Consider the following 25,555-nt stretch of genomic DNA (forward strand, 5'->3'; position numbering starts at 1 on the left):
ACCTAGTCGGGTCCGATGCCCACGGTCCGTGCATCAGACCCGACTACATGTCAGGGAGAGGCGATTTGGTCCGATTTAACGGGCCGATTGGTCGCAATCGGCCAAAATCGGACCAAATCGCCTTGATGCATGCCCAGCTTAAGTGTTATGCTGCAGGATGGGAGAGTTAGTGTTATGTTGCAGGTGTGGAGTGTTAGTGTTATGCTGCGGGATAGGAGTGTTAGCATTATAATGGGGGATGGGAGTGTTAGTGTTATGCTGTAGGATAGGTGGGTTAGCGTTATGCTGCGAGACGTGAGGGTTAGCGTTATGCTGCGAGATGAGAGGGTTAGCATTATGCTGCAGGAAGGGAAGGGTTAACGTTATGCTGTGGGAGGGAAGGGTGTTAGTGTTATGCTGTGAGATTGGAGGTTTAGCGTTATGCTGCAGGATGGGAGGGCTAGCGTTATGCTGCGGGATGGGAGGGTTAGCGTTATGCTCCAGGATGGGAGGCAGGGCCGGATTTGTGCCTAGGCCCGTGAGGCACCGGCCTCAGGGCGGCACCAATTAAGGGCGGCAGGCAGGCTGACATTCTGTTAAATGGCACAGCAGGTAGGCCGCGGCGAGTGTCGAGCGCTGCCACCGCAAACATGAATTATCATATGTCGGCGGCAGCAGCACTCGTCACCCGCCACTGCCCACCCACTCTGCCATGCATATTACATCAGAGGATTGGGACTTTAGGAGACTGACGGAGACACTATGCTAACCACTGTACTAATAAGTGCCTCCTTCCCTCCGGGTCCTCCGTACAGTGAGCAGTCCAGAGTGCTTAAAAAAATATTAAGGTGGGCTACAGTTAGATTTTTATGAAATATATAAATAACAATGTATATACATATATGATTACATTAAAATAGGGGGAGGGGGGGGGGGGGGGGGACACAAAAATGTTGTGCCTAGGGGCGGCCTGGCCCCTAAATTCGCCCCTGATGGGAGGGATAGCGTTATGCTCCAGGAGGTGAGGGTTAGCGTTATGCTACTGGGTGGGTGGATTAGTGTTATGCTGCGGATGGGAAGATTTGTTTTATGCTGGGAGTGTTAGCGTTATGCTGCAGGATGGAAGGGTTAGCATAATGCTTCGGGCGGTGAGGGTTAGTGTTGTGCTGAGGGATGGGAGGGTTAGTGTTATGCTGCGGGATGGGAGGGTTAGCGTTATGCTCCAGGATGGGAGGGATAGCGTTATGCTCCAGGAGGTGAGGGTTAGCGTTATGCTCCAGGAGGTGAGGGTTAGCGTTATGCTACTGGGTGGGTGGATTAGTGTTATGCTGCGGATGGGAAGATTTGTTTTAAGCTGGGAGTGTTAGCGTTATGCTGCAGGATGGGATGGTTAGCATAATGCTTTGGGAGGTGAGTGTTAGTGTTGTGCTGAGGGATGGGAGGGTTGGTGTTATGCTGTGGGATGGGAGGGTTAGCACTATTCTGTGGGCGGCAAGGGTTAGCATTATGTTGCAGGATGGGAGGCTTAGCATTATGTTGCCAGATGGGAGAGTTAGCATTATGCTGGCAGAGGGGAGAGTTAGCATTATGCTTCAGGATTGGAGGGTTAGTGTTATGCTGTGGGATGTGAGGGTTAGCACTATTCTGCGGGAGGTAATGTTTAGCATTATGCTGCAGGATGGGAGGGTTAGCATTATCGTGCAGGATGGGAGAGTTAGCATTATGTTGTGGGATGGGAGAATTAGCATTATGCTGCGGGAGGGGAGGGTTAACGTTATGCTTAGAGATGGGAGGGTTAGCGTTATGCTGCGGGAGGTGATGGTTAGCATTATGCTGCGGGATGGGAGTGTTACTGTTATGCTATGGAAAGGGAGATTTAGCACTATTCTGTGGGAGGTAAGGGTTTGTATTATGTTGCAGGATGGGAGGGTTAGCTTTATGCTGTGGGATGGGAGGGTTAGCTCTATTCTGGGGGAGGTAATGGTTAGCATTATGCTGCAGTATGGGATGGTTAGCATTATGGTGCAGGAGGGGAGAGTTAGTGTTGCACTGCCTCCACTTAAATTTAATGATCGACTCTATAACTCATGCTTTAACCAAGGTTTACACTATGAAGAAGAGACACGCAGTCACCATTTATTGGAACAGCCACATGGGGGATGTACTCATTGACTGGGAAACAAGACCCATGGCATGGCTACCAGGTAAGGGCAATCATTTTCTTTTACTGTATGTAACCCATGCCCCCTACATTACAAAAATGAGAGGTATGGCTCCCAAGGATGGCATATCCTTAGTCCACACCCCTTGAAGTGAGGTCACACTTATGGGGTGTGACATCACACATACCAAACCTTCATATAGTCAACATCACTAACCCATCACCTATGATGGTGATCTCCCTATCATTTGTGTCTGCCTATTGACTGCCTCGCTCCACGACTACACTGCACGTCGGACTAACCATGAAGGTAATTGTGCGCGGCGGTCGGTTGTGGGGGGGGTGGGGTGGTAGGTTTTAATTAGGGATGCCAATACCAGAAACCTAGGATTGTGCATATTTCTCAATCCCGAATCCTGGGACTGAAAAAATGCCCCGGGATTGGCGCCCATAGGCCACACTCCTTTTTGGGTGTAATTTCTTCAATTACAAATTGCCTGGGGGTAGGGGGTGGTATTTTTAACTGTTCGCACTTCGAGCTGAATTTTCTAGAAATGGCCCTGCCTGGTAGTTCCATTTATGGATATTCAAGGCGACTGTGCTCATTGGGATCTTTAAAGCAGCAGATATTTCTCGGTACCTTTCCCTAGATTTGTTACTTGAGACACTCCTGTCTCAGAGGACTACAGACAATTACTTCAACTTCATGCTTGGTTTGTGCTCTGACAAGCAGTGTCAAGGGTGGGACCTTATATAGACAGGTGTGTGCATTCCAAATCATGTCCAATCAACTGTATTTATCACAAGTAGACTCAACTTAAGCTGTAGGAACTTCTCCTACCAGCTGATCAGTGGAAACAGGATGCACCTGAGCTCAATTTTAAGCTTCATGGCAAAGGTTGTGACTACTTATGTACATGTGATTTCTTAGTTTTTTATTTGTAAACACTTTTTTCACATTGTCATTATGGAGAATGTAGAATGTTTAGGGAATTTATTTCATTGCGGATTAAGCCTGCAATACCCCTTTCACACCAGAAATGCAGAGACAAACCCGGGTTGGGACCCATTCACACATGCTTTTGAACAGGGACAACCCGGGTCGGCACCTTTCACACTGAACCCGGGATGACCCTGCATTTCTATGAGAATAGCATTGAAAATGGCCTTTTTTAGGCTCACATTAGATTATTATTAATAATTAAGACACAAAACATTTGTAGTGTTTCAGCCTTTGTTTACTTGTAAAAAAAAACAAATTAAAAGCCATATGAAAGCATCTTCCCCTCTAATGATTAATAGGTCTCTCACCTCCTCATTTGTCCAAGACATGGCACACATTGCAGGCTTTCAGGGGTTAAAATGAACTTCTGGGGTCTGTGGTGCCACAGAACATGCGCACTGTCTCCCTGCACACTGTATGCTGTCTCTGGGCATGTCTGTGAGTGTCCACCACAACAGAAAGTTGCCCTGCTAGCAAATAAGCACTAGCAGAGGCAACATGGGAAAAAGGGACATGTCCCTGCACCTTTCACACCAGCCGGCAAATTAACCGGGGAATTTGTCCCTGGAACCTTTCACACCAGAGCTAGTCCCGGGTTGTTCCCGGACCCAACCCGGGAATTTAGGCTGGTGTGAAAGGGGTATAACATAACAAAATGTGTAAAATTGAAGTGCTGTGAATAATTTCTAGATGGACTGTAAGTGACGTTTTGTTTACTAGTTGGAACAACTGCACTTTTCAACATTTGTCGGTCCTATTTAGGGGTTTATTCTGATTCACTCGGAAAGGCACAATCACTTTCTAATGGACATTAGCCCCACCTGCAGTGCATATGGTTTTATATGGTTAGATTTGGGTGTTTTATTGTTTCTGTGCAGGGTAAATACTGGCTGCTTTATTTTTACACTGCAATATAGATAGTTTGAAGTACAAACCCCACCCAAATCTAACTCTCTCTGCACGTTACATCATCCCCACCTGCAGTGCATATGGTTTTGTCCATTAGAGAGTGATTGTGCCTTTCCAAGTGAATCAGAATAACTCCCTTAGATTCCACATATTCCATTATAGTGCTGTTTTTTTGACTAGTCAAAAAACTGTAGTCTAAAAACATGCACATTGTCGAATTACTCGCTGATCCACGTGTTTGTGAGTTTTCAATTCAATTAAAAAATAAGTGAACCGGCAAAAAAAAAAGCCCATCATTGAATACCCCCCATAGCGGTATTTTATAATACAATAAATTCCTTTATTTACCAGCAGAAATGAAAACTGAATGTCATATTGCCAGCGATTATAGCCCGTGTATATGCACCTTTAGAGACCATTTAAAGCATGGGTCCTCAAACGGCGGCCCTCCAGATGTTGTGAAACTACAAATCCCAGCATGCCTTGCCACAGTTTAGCTATAAGGGAGTGTTAAAACTGTGGCAAGGCATGCTGGGATTTGTAGTTTCACAACATCTGGAGGGCCGCAGTTTGAGGACCCATGATTTAAAGGCTCAAGATCCTTTTGTAGGTGTTTTGGATTAATTAACTGATTAGAGTGTAATACTTTAAGTCTACAATATTGAACATTTTCACAATATTCTAATTGTCTGAAATTTAGCATTTGGGGTTTTTATAAGCTGTAAGCTGTACTCATCCAAATTATAACAAATAAAGGCTTGATATATCTCACTTTACATGTAATGAGTATATATAAAATGTTAGTTTCACCTTTTAAGTTGAATTACTGAAAAAACTCATTTTTCGAGTTTAACCTGTATATAGCTAGATATAATATATATATATATATATATATATATATATATATATATATATATATATATATATATATATATATATATATATATATATATATAATTGTAAAAAAAGACTGCACTCCATCCAACAAAGAACAACTACTAGGGCAGGGGTTCCCAATCTTTTTTGAATCACGGCACCCTAGAGTATCAAAAAATTTTCATGGCACCCCTAGGCCAAAAATTAATTTATTAGATTGGGTTTATATGTGATTCTTTGGGTCAGGTATGTGGTAAAGGACAGGATTTGCTTCTGATTGTACACATTTTATTAATGGCAGCCACCAGCATTGTTTTTGCTCATAAATAATTAACCATTAACAATTTAAGTTGGTCCTGGACTACCAACCCAGGGCACCCCTGCATGTGTCCCGAGGCACCCCAGGGAGCCACGGCACACAGTTTGGGAACCACTGTACTAGGGTGACATCCAGAACTTGTAAGAGTCCATGTATATAGAACAAAATGGACGCACTCTCCAGTTTTATAAATGCAATTAAAATCAGCTGTGTATTTTGTACTTCATATACACCAGAGAATAAATGGTAATATATTCAATATACTCAACGTTTCCGTCCGTTAAGGACCGTCATCAGGAGACTGGCAACAATTCCAACATTCCAATATAAGGCACAGCATAAACCACACAGCAAGTTCTTACAGCAAGGAAACTGCTGCTGGTAGAGTGCTATTTATATCGTGTGTAGACCAAAAAGGGCGCCAAAATTAGCTGGATCAAAACACTTCCGCGTGTCACTGTGAGACGCACATGATGTCACTTCTGGCGCGGCATATAATATAAATAAAAGCCTGATAGGCTCAATATAAGATCACACTTACAACAGCATCAGTGTGTCACAGCAATGGTCACATATAGTATAAAAATGCAGAGTGTCAGTTACCTCAATAACTAAGAAGCCGGCAATATGCGCTGAAACTGGAAGTGGAAGTACCCACTACAGGTGACGGACCACGGACCACAATGTAGAAAACTGGGGCCGTGGAGCAACAGTGTAATGTTCAGAAAGGTTCCGCATACAGTCACCACAGACACCCGCTGGTCAGTGGTGGTACTGCAGGTACCGGGCAATGTAAGTAAAGATATCAATATAGCATACTGCGCTAAAATATAAGGCATGCATTAGGATTATATCACATAAGAAAAATAGCTATGGCTACCAAATGGGCCTCACACATGGCATAGCTTAGCACAAAAGATACACAGCATACACCAAAAAATTAGTACAGAACATATAATGGTACTTGTGTATAAGCCAGGCGCCTGGTACATAGTTAGCGTAGTTTTCCCGCGGCCATCGTAGTTAGCGTAGTCAGTCAGAGTCAGTGTAGTAGCATAGTCAGTCAGAAGTAGCGTAGTGTTCCCGCGAGCGTCCCTGTCAGAATCAGGGTAGTGTTCCTGCGGCCGCATAGTCAGCGTCTCTGTCAGAATCAGCGTAGTGTTCCTGCATAGCGTAGTCAGTCAGAAGTAGCGAAGTGTGGAAGGTGAAGTGACAGTGTAATGGCTGCAGAACCTGTGACAATGTTCAGCTTGCCAACGACAGAGGAGGAGGCAGTGTTATTGTTCCAGCACCATTTGCTGCCACAGACTAAAAGTTGCATAAATGGACACCCATTGCGCCTCAGCATGAAGGAGTCAATGTGGCACTGCCATATCAATATGTGCTGTAAGAAGGTGAGCCTGCGTGCGGCACATTGGTTCCCAGGTTGCCGTTTAATGGTTTTGACACTGGTATGCTTTATTTATTCCTGGGTGGAGGAGGTCACGACTATAAATGTTTGTGAGCATCAATTGAACATGTCCAACAAAACAGCGGTCCAGTATAATCACCTTATGCGTGAGGTCTGCACTGTGGACCTGATGACGCAGCCCCAACACAAAATTGGCGGTCCGAGGAAAATCGTCGAAGTCAACGAGAGCCTGTTCATGCAGAGGAAGAACTATGTTGGACGGATGCTGCCTCAGCAGTGGATATTCAGAGGCATTTGCAGGGAGACTGGTGAGTGCTTTGTGACACCAGTACAAAGACGTGATGCCAGTACCCTGATGGCCGCCATCGAGAGGAACATTGAACTGGGGACGCACATTTACTTAGAATGCTGGCGTGCCTACAACACAGAGCAGCTGGAGCTGGTAGGGTACCACCATGCTCGGGTCGGGTGAACCCAGGGCCGGCGCAAGGCACCGGAGCGCCCCAGGCGAGTCGGGGTGGGGGCGCCCCGGTGCCGGGGGAGGTGGGGGGGGGTACCTGTCCTGCGGCGCTGTGTAGTTAAAGCTGGCGGCGGCGGCGGCAGCGGGGGGTCCCTGCCGTCAATAAGAAGAAATAACTAGTGCTATCCGCCGGGCTATGCGGAAGCGCTTCTGTTGTGAAAACCCTGCCCGCACAGCCAATCAGCGTGCGGACAGGGTTTTCACAACAGAAGCGCTTCCGCATAGCCCGGCGGATAGCGCTGGTTATTTCTTCTTATTGACGGCAGGGACCCCCCGCTGCCGCCAGCTTTAACTACACAGCGCCGCAAGACAGGTACCCCCGCGGCACGGGGGGCAAAATGCCGCCCTCCAGTGGCCGGCGCCCTAGACAAATGCCTAGATTTGCCTAGTGGTGGCGCCGGCCCTGGGTGAACCACCAGTACAACTTCGACGATCCAGAGACCGGGGTTCACACCCAGAACATCGAGCGCCTTTGGGGGTCCTGCAAGTGGTGCAACAAACACAAAAGGGGCACTGCGCACCATCAGCTCAACTTTTACTTGTAGGAGTTCATATGGCAAAAGACTGTGGGTGCTGAAAACACTAGCGTATCCTCCATGCACTAACCCTGCTCCCCCAGGCTGAGAGAGGCGACAGCGCATCCACTTCTGATGCTGTTTCTGCCAATGCAGATTCAGAAGAATGACTGATTTATTATTTTCTTTTCTCATGATTAAATGATTTTATTGTTATTTGTTAAAGTGATCTTTTCACATTTATTATTAACTAAAATCCAGTTAACAGTTAACACGTGTTGTCATTACTGTCTCAGATGTATGATATGGCAGGTGATATGTATGATATGTGTTCCTGAAACACCCCCACTATGCACGCCAGCCTGAAGCGTGGCAAGCGGATGCATTACGTGTCCTCCCGACCAGTTCATACCCCCACTATCCACGTCGGCGTGGAGTTGATTTTAAAAAGTGTGGCGAGTGCAGCGAGCCACCGAGCCCAAAGTGTGGCGAGTGCAGCGAGCACGGCGAGGGGACGCGGATTACTTCACGTGTGTTCCGCATCCGCTTGCCACGCTTCAGGCTCGGTGGCTCGCTACGCTCGCCACACTTTATAAAATCAGCTCCACGCCGACGTGGATAGTGGGGGTATGAAAAGGTCGGGAGGACGTGTGATGCATCCCCTCACAGGAGACCTGCGTCTCAGACAGCTGGAGCACCTCTCCGCCGGTGCCCGCATGATCCCCTCTCCGCCGGCATCTGCCAGCGCAGGGGATCTGGCGGTTACCGGCGCTGTGTGAGAGGCACTCACTAGACTTGGCATGGATGCCGGGGACAGAGCCATGGACGCCGGGGACAGAGTCATGGATGCCACGCCGGGGACAGAGCTAGGTACGCCGGGGACAGAACCGGGCTGCTGTGGAGTGACTATGTTAACTACGCTAGGCAGCCATTGGGCTGCCGCGGAGTCACTACGCTAACTATGGATAGCAAAAGAAAGTGGTAGATTGCGCTCAAGTATTAAATGGTTGTAAATATAAGTATGAACAATAAACAATATATTAAAAATTGGATGGTCAGGTGTGGAAGTAGAACAAAGAATATTTAATATGCAATACTAAGCTTAACAATACAAAAACATGTAGCTCTAAAATTGTATGATAAAAGTAAATTAAAAGTAACGGTCAGATCAAATAGTCACCCAGATGGATCCTAGTAGCCAGCTTGTGAGTTTATCGTGGTATATATCGCACTTATGAGGGAGAAATTTGTAATCTGATTGGTAGAAGGAAAAGATGCTCGAATATTGCTGGAAACCTTCGACCTCTGACGTAGTAGCCGGGCTTGTTAGGAGGTGGCGTACCCCCAAATGGTTTTTGTTGCCATGGAGCCAGAGTGGGTTGGTCAGCTGTGGTGGTTTGCGAGCTGTGGTATTTTCCAGATGGTAACGGATGTCCCTCAGTGGATTTGTATAAGTTGCCACTTTTGGTATAAATGCTGGGTAGAGCTGGCACAGGGTGTAGAGAAGATCTGCAGTCACTGGGTAAGCACCTATGCGTTTCGCTGCGCTCATAAGTGCGATATATACCACGATAAACTCACAAGCTGGTTACTAGGATCCATCTGGGTGACTATTTGATCTGACCGTTACTTTTAATTTACTTTTATCATACAATTTTAGAGCTACATGTTTTTGTATTGTTAAGCTTAGTATTGCATATTAAATATTCTTTGTTCTACTTCCACACCTGACCATCCAATTTTTTATATATTGTTTATTGTTTATACTTATATTCACAACCATTTAATACTTGAGCGCAATCTACCACTTTCTTTTGCTATCCATATTATATTGGGGTTGACTGCCCCTTTTCTAAGATTGCTGCTAATAGCCAAGCACATACATACCTAGCGCCTTAGGTGGATATATATCCCAATATATATCCCTTTTCCAGTTTACTACACTAACTATGCTAGGCAGTCGTTGCACTACGCTGACAGCGTAGCTAGCCTACGCCTGCGTACGTATGCTAATTGGGCGCCAGGCTAATACACAAGAACCCATATAACACATCAAAATACCATGAATAATGAAAAAGAATAAATAAAAAATGAAGAGGAGGAGTATCACAGCCTACGCCACCACTAAGAAACCTGTGTCAAAAATGTGTACAAATATAATAGATAGTATAGTATTTTGCAAAGCAACAAAAATAGGGATAATGAGTTTAGCTCCACATCTAATTAGCAGCAACCTAGATTAGCGTAAAAAAAACTTTTAGATGGTCGTGTTGTTGAGGCCGAATGGTACCACCGTCTCGTCGGTGAATCCATTTTGCCTCTAATTTCTTAAGGATGAGTGTGCTATCACCACCACTAAGAGGCAATGAAGTTTGTACCGTATCTTAATTGGAACTTCACTGTGTGGAGGGGGGAAGCTTGTGCCTGGTAACATGGAGTAACATGTTGTTCAACCCACACATTTTAAGCAACCTGGTTTCTGTGTATGTAACCAAGTATGGTCACCAGTAGATGGTTGTGGCCTACAGACGTGGGAGATTTCTCCCACGTCTGTGGGCCACAATGGGTTTCATTGGTATTGCTTTGTGTAGCATAGGATCAGATGCCACCACTGGCCAATGCTTGTGAATAGCTCTGAAGAGCACTTTGGGCTTGTTGTCAAATTGAGTGACATAAATATTAGACGGCCCATCACGTTGGGATGTTGTAATCATTTTCTGCCTCGCTTTATCGAAGCAATCGTCAAGTAGCCTGTTCGTGTAATGCTGGATCGGAGTTGTTGCAAAAAACTCGCATAAATTGCGAAATGGGCAAGCTGTTTTTAAGTCCTGGTGGATGATTACTTGTGGCAAATAATAAGGAATTCCAGTCTGTGTCCTTGCGGAACAGTGTACTACCTAGCTTATTGTCCGTTTTAAAAACAGTGACATCCAAAAAATTGATGGAATCGACTTGGCCGGTAAATCTTACTGTGGTGGCCAGGCTATTCAACTCAATTACCATCTCATCAAACTCCTTGCTTGTTCCACTCCATAACAAAAAAATATTGTCTATAAAACGTTTAAAGTATCTGATATGTTTACCATATTGAGGAAGTATATGTTCTTGTTCGTATCGATGCATAAAAATATTTGCATACGACGGTGCAACATTAGAGCCCATCGCGGTCCCAGTCCGCTGGACATAGTATTGATTCTCAAACATGAAGTGATTGAATGATAGGATCAACTCCAATAATTCAACCATGAACTCAACGATCGCGATGGGCTCCAACAGTCAATAGCTCACGTACTGCCTCACATCCACTATCATGGGGTATGGTGGTGTACAATGAGCACATATCAAGTGTGGCCAGCAGTACCTCAGGCACTTGTGTAAGTTTACTTAGAAAGTCCCCAGTATCTTTAATGTAACTGGGGATCAGAGGCATAGGTTTCTGTTAAAATACATCAATGAACACTGCCAAAGGCTGCAACAAGGACCCCCTCCCAGAAATGATGGGCCTTCCTAGGGGATTATCAAGGGTCTTGTGCACCTTTGGCAGTGTATATATGGTTGGGAAGATGGGAAAATCTACTGTAACATACTTAGCCAACCCCTCAGTGATCCACCGATTTTGCACTGCCCGTAAAATAGTAATGTCAACATGTCTTTTAATCCTGGGTATGGGATTGGTCGTGCAGTGTTAGGTGGTGTGATCTGCCAGTTGCCTTAAAATCTCTTGGTTATATTTTTTCTTATTTTGCAACACAATCAAGCACCCTTTATCTGCAGAACAGATAATCAGATTAGGGTTGGCTCTCAAGGTGGTAATGGCTTGTCTCTGGGCAGGTGTGAAATTATTGAACTGTCTATCTTGGGTATCATCATTATGGACCAATATCTGAAATGTGCGGATGCTGGCATTTGTCAAGGGGGAATCAAACAGACTGGGTCGTAATTAAGGTTTTGGTAATGGATGGATCATTACTTGCTGTTATGTCAGAGAAAATTTCCCTAAGATGCATTTTTTACAACCGAATTTATAGTGGTCAACTTCAAAATTGAAACTGTTGTGGCGGGCTGATGGTACAAACAATAAACCCAGTGAGAGGAGTGAAGTCTCTCCTGGTGTGAGATTGTGATCTGACAAATTAAAAATCAAATCAGACCCTTCTTGCCTCTTTTCCTTGTATCCACCTCGGATGGGACCTGTACCTATTCCTCGATTGCGTCCTGAGGGTGGGATAGCTGCCTGGCCTAAAAAACCACTGGATGAGGCCTGGGTCCCGGTGTCAGAATCAGAGTGGGAGGAACTTGAGTCAAAAGTGCGTCCCGGTCTGTTACAGGGAAGCCTTGCACTCCGAAACATTCTCCTACCTCTATCTAGAGGTAACAGTGTGCCACCTGGGGGTTGGTATAGTCCAGGGAACCTCAAACTATTTTGCTCTGGGACCCCATCAGACAATAAAAATAATTAAGGACCCCAGCAAGTTACTGCAGAAGGTCATCACATCACATGTGTAGTCAGCAGACAGGACATGCATGGCGTTGTGGAGGATCAAAATGATTGGAGGAGTCTAAAAAAACAGACAATTAAACAGATTTTCCACAAAAGTCATCAGCCTGATGGTCAGCAACATGGAGTCGCGACCCCATGCTCAGCAGGTCGGGACCCACTTTGGGGTCAGGACCCACAGTTTGAGAACCTCTGGTATAGTCGTTAATAACTGTCTGGAGCTTATTACATTTAAATGCTATCAACTCATCACTAAATGAATCAATTTGTGTATTCAATTTCTTGCACCACTTGTCAATCTTATCAGTACGCAAAGTAACAATATTGCTTTTGTCAAATTGAGAAATTTCCTCTCTGATTTTGATTAATTCGCTACCCACTTCGTCAATTATGAGGTAGATCAGGTCCGGCGAACATTTATTAAGAACCCCAAACCATTTTCTACAAAATGAGGCATTTTGTTCTATACTGTATACTGTACATGGATTCTTACAAGTTCTGGATGTCACCCTAGTTTTTCTTTGTTGGATGGATTGTGGTCTTTTTTTTACAATTATCTATCGTTCTCTGCCCCAATGGGCTTTGATTATCTGATTGAACACCCATCGATTATTGCCATCATTTTGTGATTTACATTTTTTTGACACATACAGCACCTTCTTTCTCTGGACTTTTGTTGCTGGAATGATACACACATGCACCATATTTATCGGTTGATCATATTGGTCCACATTTGTGATATATATTTTTTCTGTGGGCCATGACCTTCGGATTAGTTTGCAATAATAGTTTCCTTGTTCAATTTTTAATGTTGTAAAGAGTTTTTGTCCATCTCAGCATAGCCTTGAGTGGTTCCACCCTATTTGATACTTGTCATTGTTTTTAATAGGCGTTTACTGTTCTGTCCCAAGGACAACTGATAGCATTTGATGAGGGTTTTCTATATGCTGCTGAGAATACATTAATTTCCCTCACTGATGATGATGCTGATAAGGTCTATTTTGACTATCTCGAATTTGTCAAATTGCCCACAGAGAAACCCATAGACCTATTCCACAAAATTCTTCAATTGCGCAGGAGGGAGGTCAAACTTACAACCCATGGACAAAGAACCATAGGACCAAGAAAATCCCACGAGGCTTTATGGTCTCCAATGTACCCACCATTGGTAGAGCTAATGCCTCGTTTTGTAGCAAATGGTGTGGGGTTCTTTGCTGGACCTGATCCTCCTTGTAATCAAAGAAGTGGGTAGCGAGTTAGACAAAATCAGAGAGGAAATTTCTCAATTTGACAAAAGCAATATTGTTACTTTGCATACTGATAAGAGTGACAACTGGTGGGAGAAATTGAATACACAAATTGATTCATTTTGTGATGAGCTGATATTAACTGTCTGGCACTTATTACATTTAAATACTAATGACTATACCAACCCCCAGGTGTACAGGTGGCTCACTGGTGAATCTAGAGGTAGAAGAGTGTTTTGGAGTGCAAGGTTTCCCCGTAACAGACCAGGACGCACTTTTGACTCCAGTTCCTCCCACTAGGATTCTGACACCGGGACCCAGACCTCATCCAGCAGTGTTTTTTTAGGCCAGGCAGCTATCCCACCCTCAGGATGCAATCGAGAAAGAGGTAAAGGTCCCATCCGAGGCAGGGTGGATACAAGGAAAAGAGGCAAGAAGGGTCTAATTTGATTTTTAATTTGTCAGATCACAATCTCACACCAGGAGAGACTTCACTCCTCTCACTGGGTTTATAATTTGTACCATCAGCCCACCACAACAGTTTCAATTTTGAAGTTGACCACTATAAATCCAGTCGTAAAATGTGTATTAGGGAATTTTTCTCTGACAAAACAGCAAGTAATGATCCATCCATTACCAAAACCTTATTACAACCCAGCCTGTTTGACCCCCCCCCCCCTCGACAAATGCCAGCATCCATACATTTCAGAGATTTATCCATAATGATGTGTGCACTGATACCCAAGATAGACAGTTCAATAATTTCACACCTGCCCAGAGACAAGCCATTACCACCTTGAGAGCCAACCCTAATCTGATTATCTGTTCTGCAGATAAAGGGTGCTTGATTGTGTTGCAAAATAAGACAAAATATAACCAAGAGATTTTAAGGCAACTGGCAGATCACACCACCTAACACTGCACGACCAATCCCATACCCAGGATTAAAAGGCATGTTGACATTACTATCTTATGGGCAGTGCAAAATCAGTGGATCACTGAGGGGTTGACTAAATATGTTGCAGTAGATTTTCCCATCTGCCCAACCATATATACACTGCCAAAGGTGCACAAGACCATTGATAATCCCCCGGAAGGCCCGTCACTTCGGGGAAGGGTTCCTTGTTACAGCCATTGGCAGTGTTCATTGTTCATTGTTTTTTTACAGAAACTTACGCCTCTGATCCCCAGTTACATTAAAGATACTGGGGACTTTCTCAGTAAACTTACACAAGTCCCTGATGTTGGTCCTGAGGTACTGATGGCCACACTTGATGTGTGCTCATTGTACACCATCATACCCCATGATAGTGGATGTGAGGCAGTACGTGAGCTATTGGCTGTTGGAGCCCATCATTGTTGAATTATTGGAGTTGATCCTATCATTCAATCGGTTCATGTTTGAGAATCAACACTATGTCCAGCAGACTGGGACCGCGATGGGCTCTAACGTTGCACCGTCTTATGCAAATATTTTTATGCATCGGTACAAACAAGAACATATACTTCCTCGATATGGTAAACATATCAGATACTTTAAATGTTTTATAGACAATATTTTTTTGTTATGGAGTGGAACCAGCAAGGAGTTTGATGAGATGGTAATTGAGTTGCATAGCCTGGCCACCACAGTTAGATTACTGGCCAAGTCGACTCACATTCCATTAATCTTTATGATGTCACTGTTTTTAAAACGGACAATAAGCTAGGTAGTACACTGTTCCGCAAGGACACAGACTGGAATTCCTTATTATTTGCCACAAGTAATCATCCACCGGGACTAAAAAAACAGCTTCAAGAAATTATTCCTTATACTGGGTATAGGAACCAGAGAGCGCTTAAATCATGGGTGTTTGTCTTAAAAGCAGCTGCTTGGTAGGAGAGGGTCAGTCCCCTATAAACAATAAACAAAAACAGAAACATATAGCAGCGCTTAAATGATAAGACTAGGTGAATCAATAATCTTATCAGAAATAAGAGTAAGTTAAAAACAGCATATTCCAGATAGTAATGGATTATATATGACCCTCATTGAGGTTGGAGTATAACCTGCACTGTCCACAATAGCAGCGGCACCATATGGTGATGGAGTCCACACAGCGTTTTATCCTGGGGTGCTGTGTGAGGGAGTCCCTTTTAGATGGTTTTGTTGGGACTACAACCTCTAAGCAATTTGTATCCAATTAGACCAGGTGTTATTTAGAAAAAGACATCCAAACTTGCAGGGACCTGGTGGTCAGAGAAATCAGCAGGTGGGTCCAACTTTACTGGAGGGTCCAACAATACTGGTTCTGGAAAACACCAACGCGTTTCACTGGACTCAGCGCCAGCTTTACCGAGGTGGCGCTGAGTCCAGTGAAACACATTGGAGTACATGATGGGCAGTCTAATATTTGTGTCAGTCAATTTGACGACAAGTCCACAGTGATCTCCAGAGCTACTCGCAAGCATTGGCCAGAGGTGGCATCTGATCCTACGCTACACAAAGCAATACCAACGAAACCCACTGTGGCCTACAGACATGGGAGAAATCTGAACCAAGTTCTAAAGTATAAACCACAACCATCTACTGGTGACCATACTTGGTTACATACACGGAAACCAGGTTGCTTTAAATGTGCGGGTTGCAGAACATGTAACTCAATGTTACCAGGCACAAGCTTCCCCTATCCACACAGTGGAGTTGCAATTAAGATGCGGTACAAACTTCATTGCCTTATGGACTTTGTCATTTACCTGCTACATTGTCCATGCGGTTTATCCTATGTTGGCCTCACCACCTGCACCTTTAGAGAAAGGATGGCGAACTATCGGAGTGCCATCAATAAGGCACTGACTAAAGGCAGTTCTTACAAACCGATGGCACAACATTGTGTCCTACACAAACATCAAGTAGCCTCCATTAAGTGCCGTATTATCGATTGGGTGCCACCACCTCTTAGGGGTGGTGATAGGGCACTCATCCTTAAGAAATTAGAGGCAAAATGGATTCACCGACTCAATACGGTGGTACCATTCTACCTCAACGAACACAACCCTCTAAACGTTTTTTACGCTAATCTAGGTCGCTTCTAATCGGATGTGGAGCTCAACTGACAATCCCTATTTTTGTGGCTTGCAAATATACTATCTATTATATTTTTACACATTTTTGACACAGGTTTCTTAGTGGTGGCGTAGGCTGTGATACTCCTCCTCTTTTTTCATTTTTTATTTATTATTTTTCATTATTCATGGTATTTTAATGTGTTATGTGTTCTGTGCTAATTTTTTTGTGCATGTATATGCTGTGTATCTTTTGTGCTAAGCTATGCCATGTGTGATGTCCATTTGGTAGTTATAGCTATTTTTCTAGTATGTGATATAATCCTAATGCATGCCTTATATTTTAGCGCAGTATGCTATATTGATATCTTTATTTATATTGCCCGGTACATGCAGTACCACCACTGGCCAGCAGGTGTCTGTGGTGACTGGATGCGGAACCTTTCTGAAAATTACACTGTTGCTCCACGGCCCCAGTTTTCTATATTGTGGTCCGTGGTCCTTCACCTGTAGCGGGTACTTCCACTTCCGGTTTTGGCGCATATTGTGGACTTCTTACTTATTGAGGTAAATGACACTCTGCATTTTTATACTATATGTGCACCACTGCTGTGATACACTGACGCTGTTGTAAGTGTGATCTTATATTGAGCCTATAAAGCTTTTATCTATATTATACGCCACATCGGAAGTGAAGTCATGTGCGTGTCACAGTGACATGCGGAAGTGTTTAGAACCAGCTAATTTTGGTTTACACACATGGTATAAATAGCACTGTACCAGCAGCAGTTTCCTTGCTGTAGAAAGAAACTGTGTGGTTTATGCTTTGCCTTATATTTGAATGTTGGAATTGTTGACAGTCTCCTGATGACGGTCCTTAACGGACGGAAACGTTGAGTATAGTGAGTATATTGAATATATTACCATTTATTCTCTGATGCATACGAAGTACAAAATACACAACCGATTTTAATTGCATTTATAAAACTGGAGAGTATGTCCATTTTGTTCTATATACATGGACTCTTACACGTTCTGGATGTCACCCTAGTAGTTGTTCTTTGTTGGATGGAGTGCAGTCTTTTTTTACAATTATTTATATATACTGGGCCGGACTGGCCATCTGGCACTTCTGGCAAAGGCAGATTTTGTGTAGCCAGGACACAGCAGAAGCCTTGGTGCCTCTTGGGGGTGTGGCTTGGTAGACATCGGGAGCAGACAGATTCTGCCAGAGCTCCTTCTTCTAGCCGCCTTCAATTCATTTTCAGACCCCTCACCCTGGGAAGGATGAAAAACAGCCCCACTAGTGACCCCGCTCCTGCTCCGTTTACCACAACGGGAGGGGTAATCGCCGCAGAGCCGGGAGGGTATTCGTGTCCGTCTGCAGGTTGCGGCCTGCCTCCTTCCCTAAGCCGGGACCTAAATTTGGAACTGAGGCCTGGTGCCCCGCTCTGGAGAGTGTGCGGCGTGGTGCGGCTCATCGCCGCCTGACATCTCCCGAGGTCTGGGGAAGATGAGTAGCTCCTGCCTGCTGCCTGACTGAAGAAGCATGCGTCCACCGCCTGGGGCTACAGGCACCACTGGCAGTCAGCCAGATAGTGCTCCAGACGGCCTGCAGCAGTTTACATCCCTTGGTGCCAGTCACACCCCGGATTGTAAATTTCTCCATTGTGAGACGAATAAAGGAATTCTATCTATTCCACACACTCTTATATCGGCTAGTGCCTGGATTGACATGTGAAGCAAAGGGGACAGGTGAGTAGTTTATTAAATTACTGCACATCCCTACATATGTTTCACAAAGACCCTTCTCAAAGCCTAACAACAGGACTTAGAGGGAAAGTTACCCATTAGGGAGCCACCCTTTATTAAAGCCTGTCACTAAGTTTGGGAAACAGTGCTTCCTGATAACATTGGCACAGCGCCAATGTTATCAGGAAGCACTGTATCCCCAAACTTAGCGACATGGGCATCATGGTGTGAGCATTTTGTGTAATGAGCATTATGGTGTGCAGCATTTTGTGTAATGGGCATCACGGTGTGCAGCATTTTGTGTAATGGGCATTACGGCGTGCAGCATTTTGTGAAATGGGCATCACTGTGTGCAGCCTTTTTCTTAATGGGCATTATGGCGTGCAGCATTTTGTGTAATGGGCATTACGGTGTGTTCCATAATGTGTAATGGGCAGTGTAATGCCTCCTTTTTGTGATGCCATGCCTCCTTTCCATGAGGCCGCACCCCCTTTTCTCAGAGCGACTTCGCCGCGCAAGGGTCTCGTCTCCTACGGTTGGGCCTGTGTGCTCAAAATGCCAGGGCTCATTTCTGGTCCCAGTCCGGCTATATATATATATATATATATATATATATATAATTTTTTTTTTTTTTTTTTTTAGAGCGCAATGCTGCACACCCCTTGGCAACAACTTGGAAGTGCTAGGCCACATAAATGTAATTAGGTAGACTTGGAATCAGAGGCCAGCACATTCAATTCATTCATGAAAAAAAAGTCTTTTATATTTCAATCAAGAACAACATAGGGACAATCCATGTAGTCAAAGAAGACAAAGTCAAGTATGGCAAAATCCATGATGCAAGTATACCGATATCAACAGCAGCACATGATGGACGTCCAAAGGTAGGTTATTCATGCCCGACGGCCATTCATGCCCGACAGCTGCTCCTGACGACGGTGAGATACAACAGAAACGGCCGTCGGCATGAATAACCTACCTTTGGACGTCCATCATGTGCTGCTGTTGATATCGGTATACTTGCATCATGGATTTTGCCATACTTGACTCTGTCTTCTTTGACTACATGGATTGTCCCTATGTTTTTCTTGATTGAAACATAAAATACTTTTTTTTCATGAATGAATTGAATGTGCTGGCCTCTGATTCCAAGTCTCTCTCTCTCTCTCTCTCTATATATATATATATATATATATATATATATATATATATATATATATATATATATATATATATATATATATATATATATATATATATATATATATATATATATATATATATATGTTACTTCAGAAACATGCAGATCATGACTTTTACATCTTCCATACCTACACATTTTAAAACCAAGAACTAAATTAAGAATATTTTTTTAATGAATGCATAAAATGAATTGCTTCACAAAACAATTCAAGGAGCTAATTAAGAGAATTTTCCACAAATGAGTCTTTGAACATGCAGATTTCACCACCTGCTGTTAATACAGCAATTACAGTTATAATTTGATTAATGATCAGTACAAAATAAACAGCAAGAAATGCAACACTCATTTTAGAACAACCACTGTATATTTTTAACTGTATCTTCTGAGAACTGGCACAAAATAAATGTAGTATTTGAAACATACCTGGGGTACCAAACTGTATGCAGTTCTCTAATGTCCTCACAAAGTCAGGGTCACTTAGCTTAATGATGTGTAAGCTGTTGGCCTTTTCCATATTCTTCACCCATTTATTTGCCTGACCTTGTGGATCAATCATCAGAGGCCAGCGCCTTGCGTTCCTGTAATTACATTCATGTAAATACTTAATATTTATACATTATGCATACTAAGTATGCAGTCTTCAACATTGTTTATTGAATGTTGAACCTCTCAACTCAATTTAACCATAAGCATGAATAATTCAAACGAAGATAAAGTTGATAAACAAACTATTTCTTTTGTACAAAAAGACAAGTTGCACATTATCAGGTGACCTCTTCATCAATGAACTTTAACAAAGTGAAAAATGAAATCAGTGACATTTGTTGGCACGGAAAAGCAGAATGGTATTCATTCTTCACATTTTCTTTGGAATATGCAAGCTGTGCATATTCTAGTGCAGCGATTCTCAAACTGTGGGTCCTGAAACCAAAGTGGATCCCGACCTTCCCAGCATGGGGTCGTGACTCCTTGTTGCTGACTATCAGGCTAATTACTTTTTTAATCTCAGTCAGTGATTCAAGGAGTCTGAAAAATCTGTTGAACTGTCTGTTATTTTAGACCCTCCCATCATTTTGTGCCTTCACAATGCTGCCATGTATGAATTGTCTGCTGACTACACATGTGATGTGATGACCTTCTGCAGTAACTTGCTGGGATCCTGTAATTATTTTTATTATCTGATGGGGTCCCAGATCAAAATAGTTTGAGGACCCCTGTTCTAGTGTAATGTAATATATTTCTGGTTAAATAACAGTGACATAACTGATTTCAACTTTACCACTTTCTCATCGCTATGCCAGATGGGACCCAGGATCTCGATCCCGGTCCGACATAGCTCCAACCCAGGTCTGGAGTTTTCACATTAAACCCGGGTCACCCTAAAACTTCTAATAACCTAACTCCGGATGTTGGGATGGTCAACCTGGGATTTTAGGTGTGGGGTTTTCACACTACACCTCCACCTATGTCAACCCGTCTGCAACTCAGCAATTTACCTGGGTTATTTTGGCAATGTGAAAGGGGTGCAAAAGTACAGTTGTATTAATTTACAGATTTGTTATTTTAACTGAAAGATGTACATTTTTATGAGCTGTTTAAATGCATTTTAAAAGGGTTTTGAGGTTAAATGAGGTATTGCAAACAGGGCAGCGGATCCCCAACTGTGTGCCTATTCAATATGGGGTGCCACAAGTCTCTCAGTGCCTCAGCTTGGTGGCCCAGCACCAAATCATTTATTGTTTAAGTGATAGGCAAACCAGTGCTAGTGGCTGCAAATCATAAAACATGGACAATCAGCAACACATCAGTACATCACCACATATAACTGAACTTAATGACAAAAAGGCATTATTTACTTAATTTCACATTTTTTTCCGAATCCATCGGTAATAAATTTATAAGGCTGGAGGTGTCAGCGAATAAAAATGCTGATACTGTAGGACACAATGATTCAAAAAAGATTGGTAACTACCGTAATAGGGTACAATTACTTAGACTTGCCAAGCAATTAATGTTGCAGTCTCAAAATAGCGCATTATTCCAATTTTATTAATATGATATATTGGCTACATTTAAAAAAATAAATAAAAGCCTAGACCAGGTAATGTCAAGAAACAACACATCTCAAATCCATTAAACAAAATGAGTCTAGGTAGATACGGCAGTACTAGGCACAAGACAAGTAGATACAGCAGTACTAGGCACAAGACAGGTAGATATGGCAGTACTAGGCACCAGCGGGTAGATACGGCAGTATTAGGCACAAGACAGGTAGATACGGCAGTACTAGGCACAAGACAGGTAAATACGGCAGTACTAGGCAGTTGGCACAAGACAGGTAGATACGGCAGTACTAGGCACCAGACGGTAGATACGGCAGTACTAGGCACAAGAGCGGTAGATATGGCAATACTAGGCACCAGACGGTAGATACGGCAATAATAGGCACAAGACAGGTATTTACGGCAGTACTAGGCACAAGACAGGTATATACGGCAGTACTAGTCACAAGACAGATAGATACGGCAGTACTAGGCACCAGATGGTAAATACGGCAGTACTAGACACAAGACAGGTAAATACAGCAGTACTAGGCAGTGGGCACAACACAGGTAGATATGGCAGTACTAGGCACCAGACGGTAGATACGGCAGTACTAGGCACAAGACAGGTAGATACGGCAGTACTAGGCATCAGACGGTAGATATGGCAGTACTAGGCACAAGACAGGTAGATACGGCAGTACTTGGCACAAGACAGGTAGATATGGCAGTACTAGGCAGTGGGCACAAGACAGGTAGATACGGCAGTACTAGGCACCAGACGGTAGCTACGGCAGTACTAGGCACAAGACAGGTAGATACGGCAGTACTAGGCAGTGGGCACCAGACAGGTAGATATGGCATTACTAGGCACAAGACAGATAGATACGGCAGTACTAGGCACCAGATGGTAGATATGGCAGTATTAGGCACAAGACAGATAGATACGGCAGTACTAGGCACCAGATGGTAAATACGGCAGTACTAGACACAAGACAGGTAGATACAGCAGTACTAGGCAGTGGGCACAAGACAGGTAGATACGGTAGTACTAGGCACCAGGCGGTAGATACGGCAGTACTAGGCACAAGACAGGTAGATACGGCAGTTCTAGGCACCAGGCGGTAGATATGGCAGTACTAGGCACAAGACAGGTAGATACGGCAGTACTTGGCACAAGACATGTAGATACGGCAGTACTAGGCAGTGGGCACAAGACAGGTAGATACGGCAGTACTAGGCACCAGATGGTAGTTACGGCAGTACTAGGCAGTGGGCACCAGACAGGTAGATATGGCATTACTAGGCACAAGACAGATAGATACGGCAGTACTAGGCACCAGACGGTAGATATGGCAGTACTAGGCACAAGACAGGTAGATACTGCAGTACTTGGCACAAGACAGGTAGATACAGCAGTACTAGGCAGTGGGCAGAAGACAGTTAGATACGGCAGTACTAGGCACCAGACGGTAGATACGGCAGTACTAGGCACAAGACAGGTAGATACGACAGTACTAGGCAGTGGGCACCAGACAGGTAGATTTGGCAGTACTAGGCACAAGACAGGTATATACGGCATTTCTAGGCAGTGGGCATAAGACAGGTGGATATGGAAGTACTAGGCACCAGACAGTAGATACGGCAGTACTAGGCACAAGACAGGTAGATACGGCAGTACTAGGCACCAGACGGTAGATACGGCAGTACTAGGCACAAGCCGGTTAGATACGTCGGCAATACTAGTATATGTGCATCAGCAGAATTTATAATAATTAATTATATTGCAGTAGGTACTGGTTGGGCAGGGCACCAGTCCAGCAGAATTATTTATTACAGTTCCAGGCAGCACTGCAGGACAGGTATTCTTTTTTAATTAAATAATAGCAGTAGCACTGGCAGTGGGCACCAGTGGACTGAGTAGGTACTGGCAGCCTTTATTCAGTGCAGACACTAGCAGACAGAACCAGTGGACTATATATATTATATATACTATTTAAAGCCTCGCGAAATCCGACGCCGGGCGATGACATTTTGCCCACGTGGCCGGACCCGAGTTAGGCGGGAATCTCCTAGCGCTGCTCGGAACCGTGCTCGGATTGATGACGTTCGTAGGGGCTCGGATCTCTGGAAACCGAGTCCGCACATCTCTACTAAAAATGAGTAAGTCTCTTGAAATATCTCTTCACTTGGAAACAGATTGGATAAAGGCAAGCTGACAAACTTTAAGAAAACCAAACCAGAAGCTCATAAACCTGATTTAGAGATTAAATTTAGTGACACAAATAACACTGGCACAAGGAGAGTAGATTATTGCCAATGCTAGGAACTTCTTCAGTCGTAAAATGTTTATTTCACAGCTCTAATAGATAAATGAGTGTTGCTGATGTATATCAATTAAATACTGAAATAATAGGGATGAACATATTTAAAATATTATATTGTAGCCATATACAGTATATATATATATATATATTGTATTGAAAGCAAAAATATACATCCAAGGTAGGTAGTATTTTAAGAGATGTAGTCATAATGTCAGTATCTGCTAAATGTCAACAGGCTCACAATGTCAACACATAAAATAATGACATTCTGCACAGACTGGCAGAGGAAAATCATGGTTAGAGGTATATGGAGGAGATCCTGTGCAATACACCTTGATGTGAAGGGTCAATTTGCTGCATTTGTGTGTCATAAATGGATTTCATTCATACATACCACGCACGAATAAAAGACTGTGTTGCAAAAAAGAGGGTATAGGTTTCAGTTGAAAAGGTGGAATGTGGACAGATAAATGTAAATGTAGAAGTATGGGGTACACCTATGGGTGTTACAGCCCTGCATGTGACAAAGGGGGTTACTCAAGTCTATTCGGTCCTTTGTGATTTCGCACAGAGGAACAATGGTGCATGTCTGCACATGCGCAGGTGCATTTCTGCGCATATGCAGACGTAGGGTGTGTGAACCCACGGCGAATCGAATTAACTATGCTGGCCGCTGAAATACTAGGCTGATTCTGACAGGAGCCGTGGGAACACTACGCTGATTCTGACAGGGACGCTGGCTGCGCTAACTACGCTGGCCACAGGAACACTACCCTCAGAGCCGGCCTAGATATGCATGCTACTGGAGGTTATGTGGGGGTTCTGGAATATGATAAGCTTGCCTGAATCGGTGAGTTTTCAGGGAATGCTTGAAAGTTTGGAGGCTAGAGGAGAGTATTAATGTGCGTGGAAGGGCATTCCATAGGGTGGGTGCTGAGAGACACAGATCTTGTGCAGGGCGGATAGGTCGGGTGGGAATATATTTTGAGATAAGCGAAGCAATATAGGACGGTGTAGTCTTGAATGTAAGTAGAGGTATTTTATATTGAAGGCGATAAAATACAGGCAACCAATGGAGGGACTGACAGAGCGCGGATCCACAGACGTTGAGGGGGAAATTTACTAAGAATACGATTACAAAAAATTGTATTCGTATTCTTAATATGAATGACTACGACTGCATACGGCTGTTTCAGCCATATGCAAAGTCGTGTTCCGGAGGGGAATTTACAAAGCAGTCAATTACAACTGCTTTGTAACCCTCCGATGTCGTATTATTTCGTATTAACGGCCATATATACGGCCGCTAATACGAATGCCTACAGGCAGTCTGCACGGATCAGTCAGATCCGTGCAGGCTGCAGAGTGTAAAAAAAAAATGTAAAAATAAATAAATAAAAAAACGGAGTGGGGTCCCCCCACAGCTGTAACCAGCACCAGGCTGAAAGAGCCGGGCCGGTAATAAAAAATCAGGAAACCCGACAAATAGGGTTCCCCGATTTTTTACAACCAGCCCCAGGCTTCAGGTCCGGGGCTGGTTCCCAAAATACGGGGGACAAAATGAATAGGGGTCCCCCGTATTTTAAGAACCAGCCCCAGGCCAAACCAGCCAGCAGGGTAATGTCACAGCCGGGGGACACTTATTATCTAAGGTCCCGCGGCCAAAACATTTATCCCTACTGGCCAGGGGCCCTGGGGGAGTGGGGACCCCCCCCAATAAAGGGGTCCCCCCTCCAGGACTTACCTG

At 43.9% G+C, this 25,555-nt stretch overlaps 1 protein-coding gene across 2 annotated transcripts in view; it reads right to left on the minus strand.

The window, feature by feature from the left end:
- The window catches only part of DNAH7 (dynein axonemal heavy chain 7), a 918,640-nt gene that overhangs the window by 141,761 nt on the left and 751,324 nt on the right, over positions 1-25,555 (minus strand). For both annotated transcript variants that reach the window (XM_083153498.1, XM_083153497.1), the window contains one exon: positions 19,863-20,017. In XM_083153498.1, coding sequence (XP_083009624.1) covers positions 19,863-20,017 — 155 coding nt within the window. The remainder of the gene's footprint in view (positions 1-19,862; positions 20,018-25,555) is intronic.

Source organism: Crinia signifera, chromosome 7, assembly GCF_055691185.1.
Source record: "Crinia signifera chromosome 7, ASM5569118v1, whole genome shotgun sequence".
Classification (NCBI taxonomy): Eukaryota; Metazoa; Chordata; class Amphibia; order Anura; family Myobatrachidae; genus Crinia; species Crinia signifera.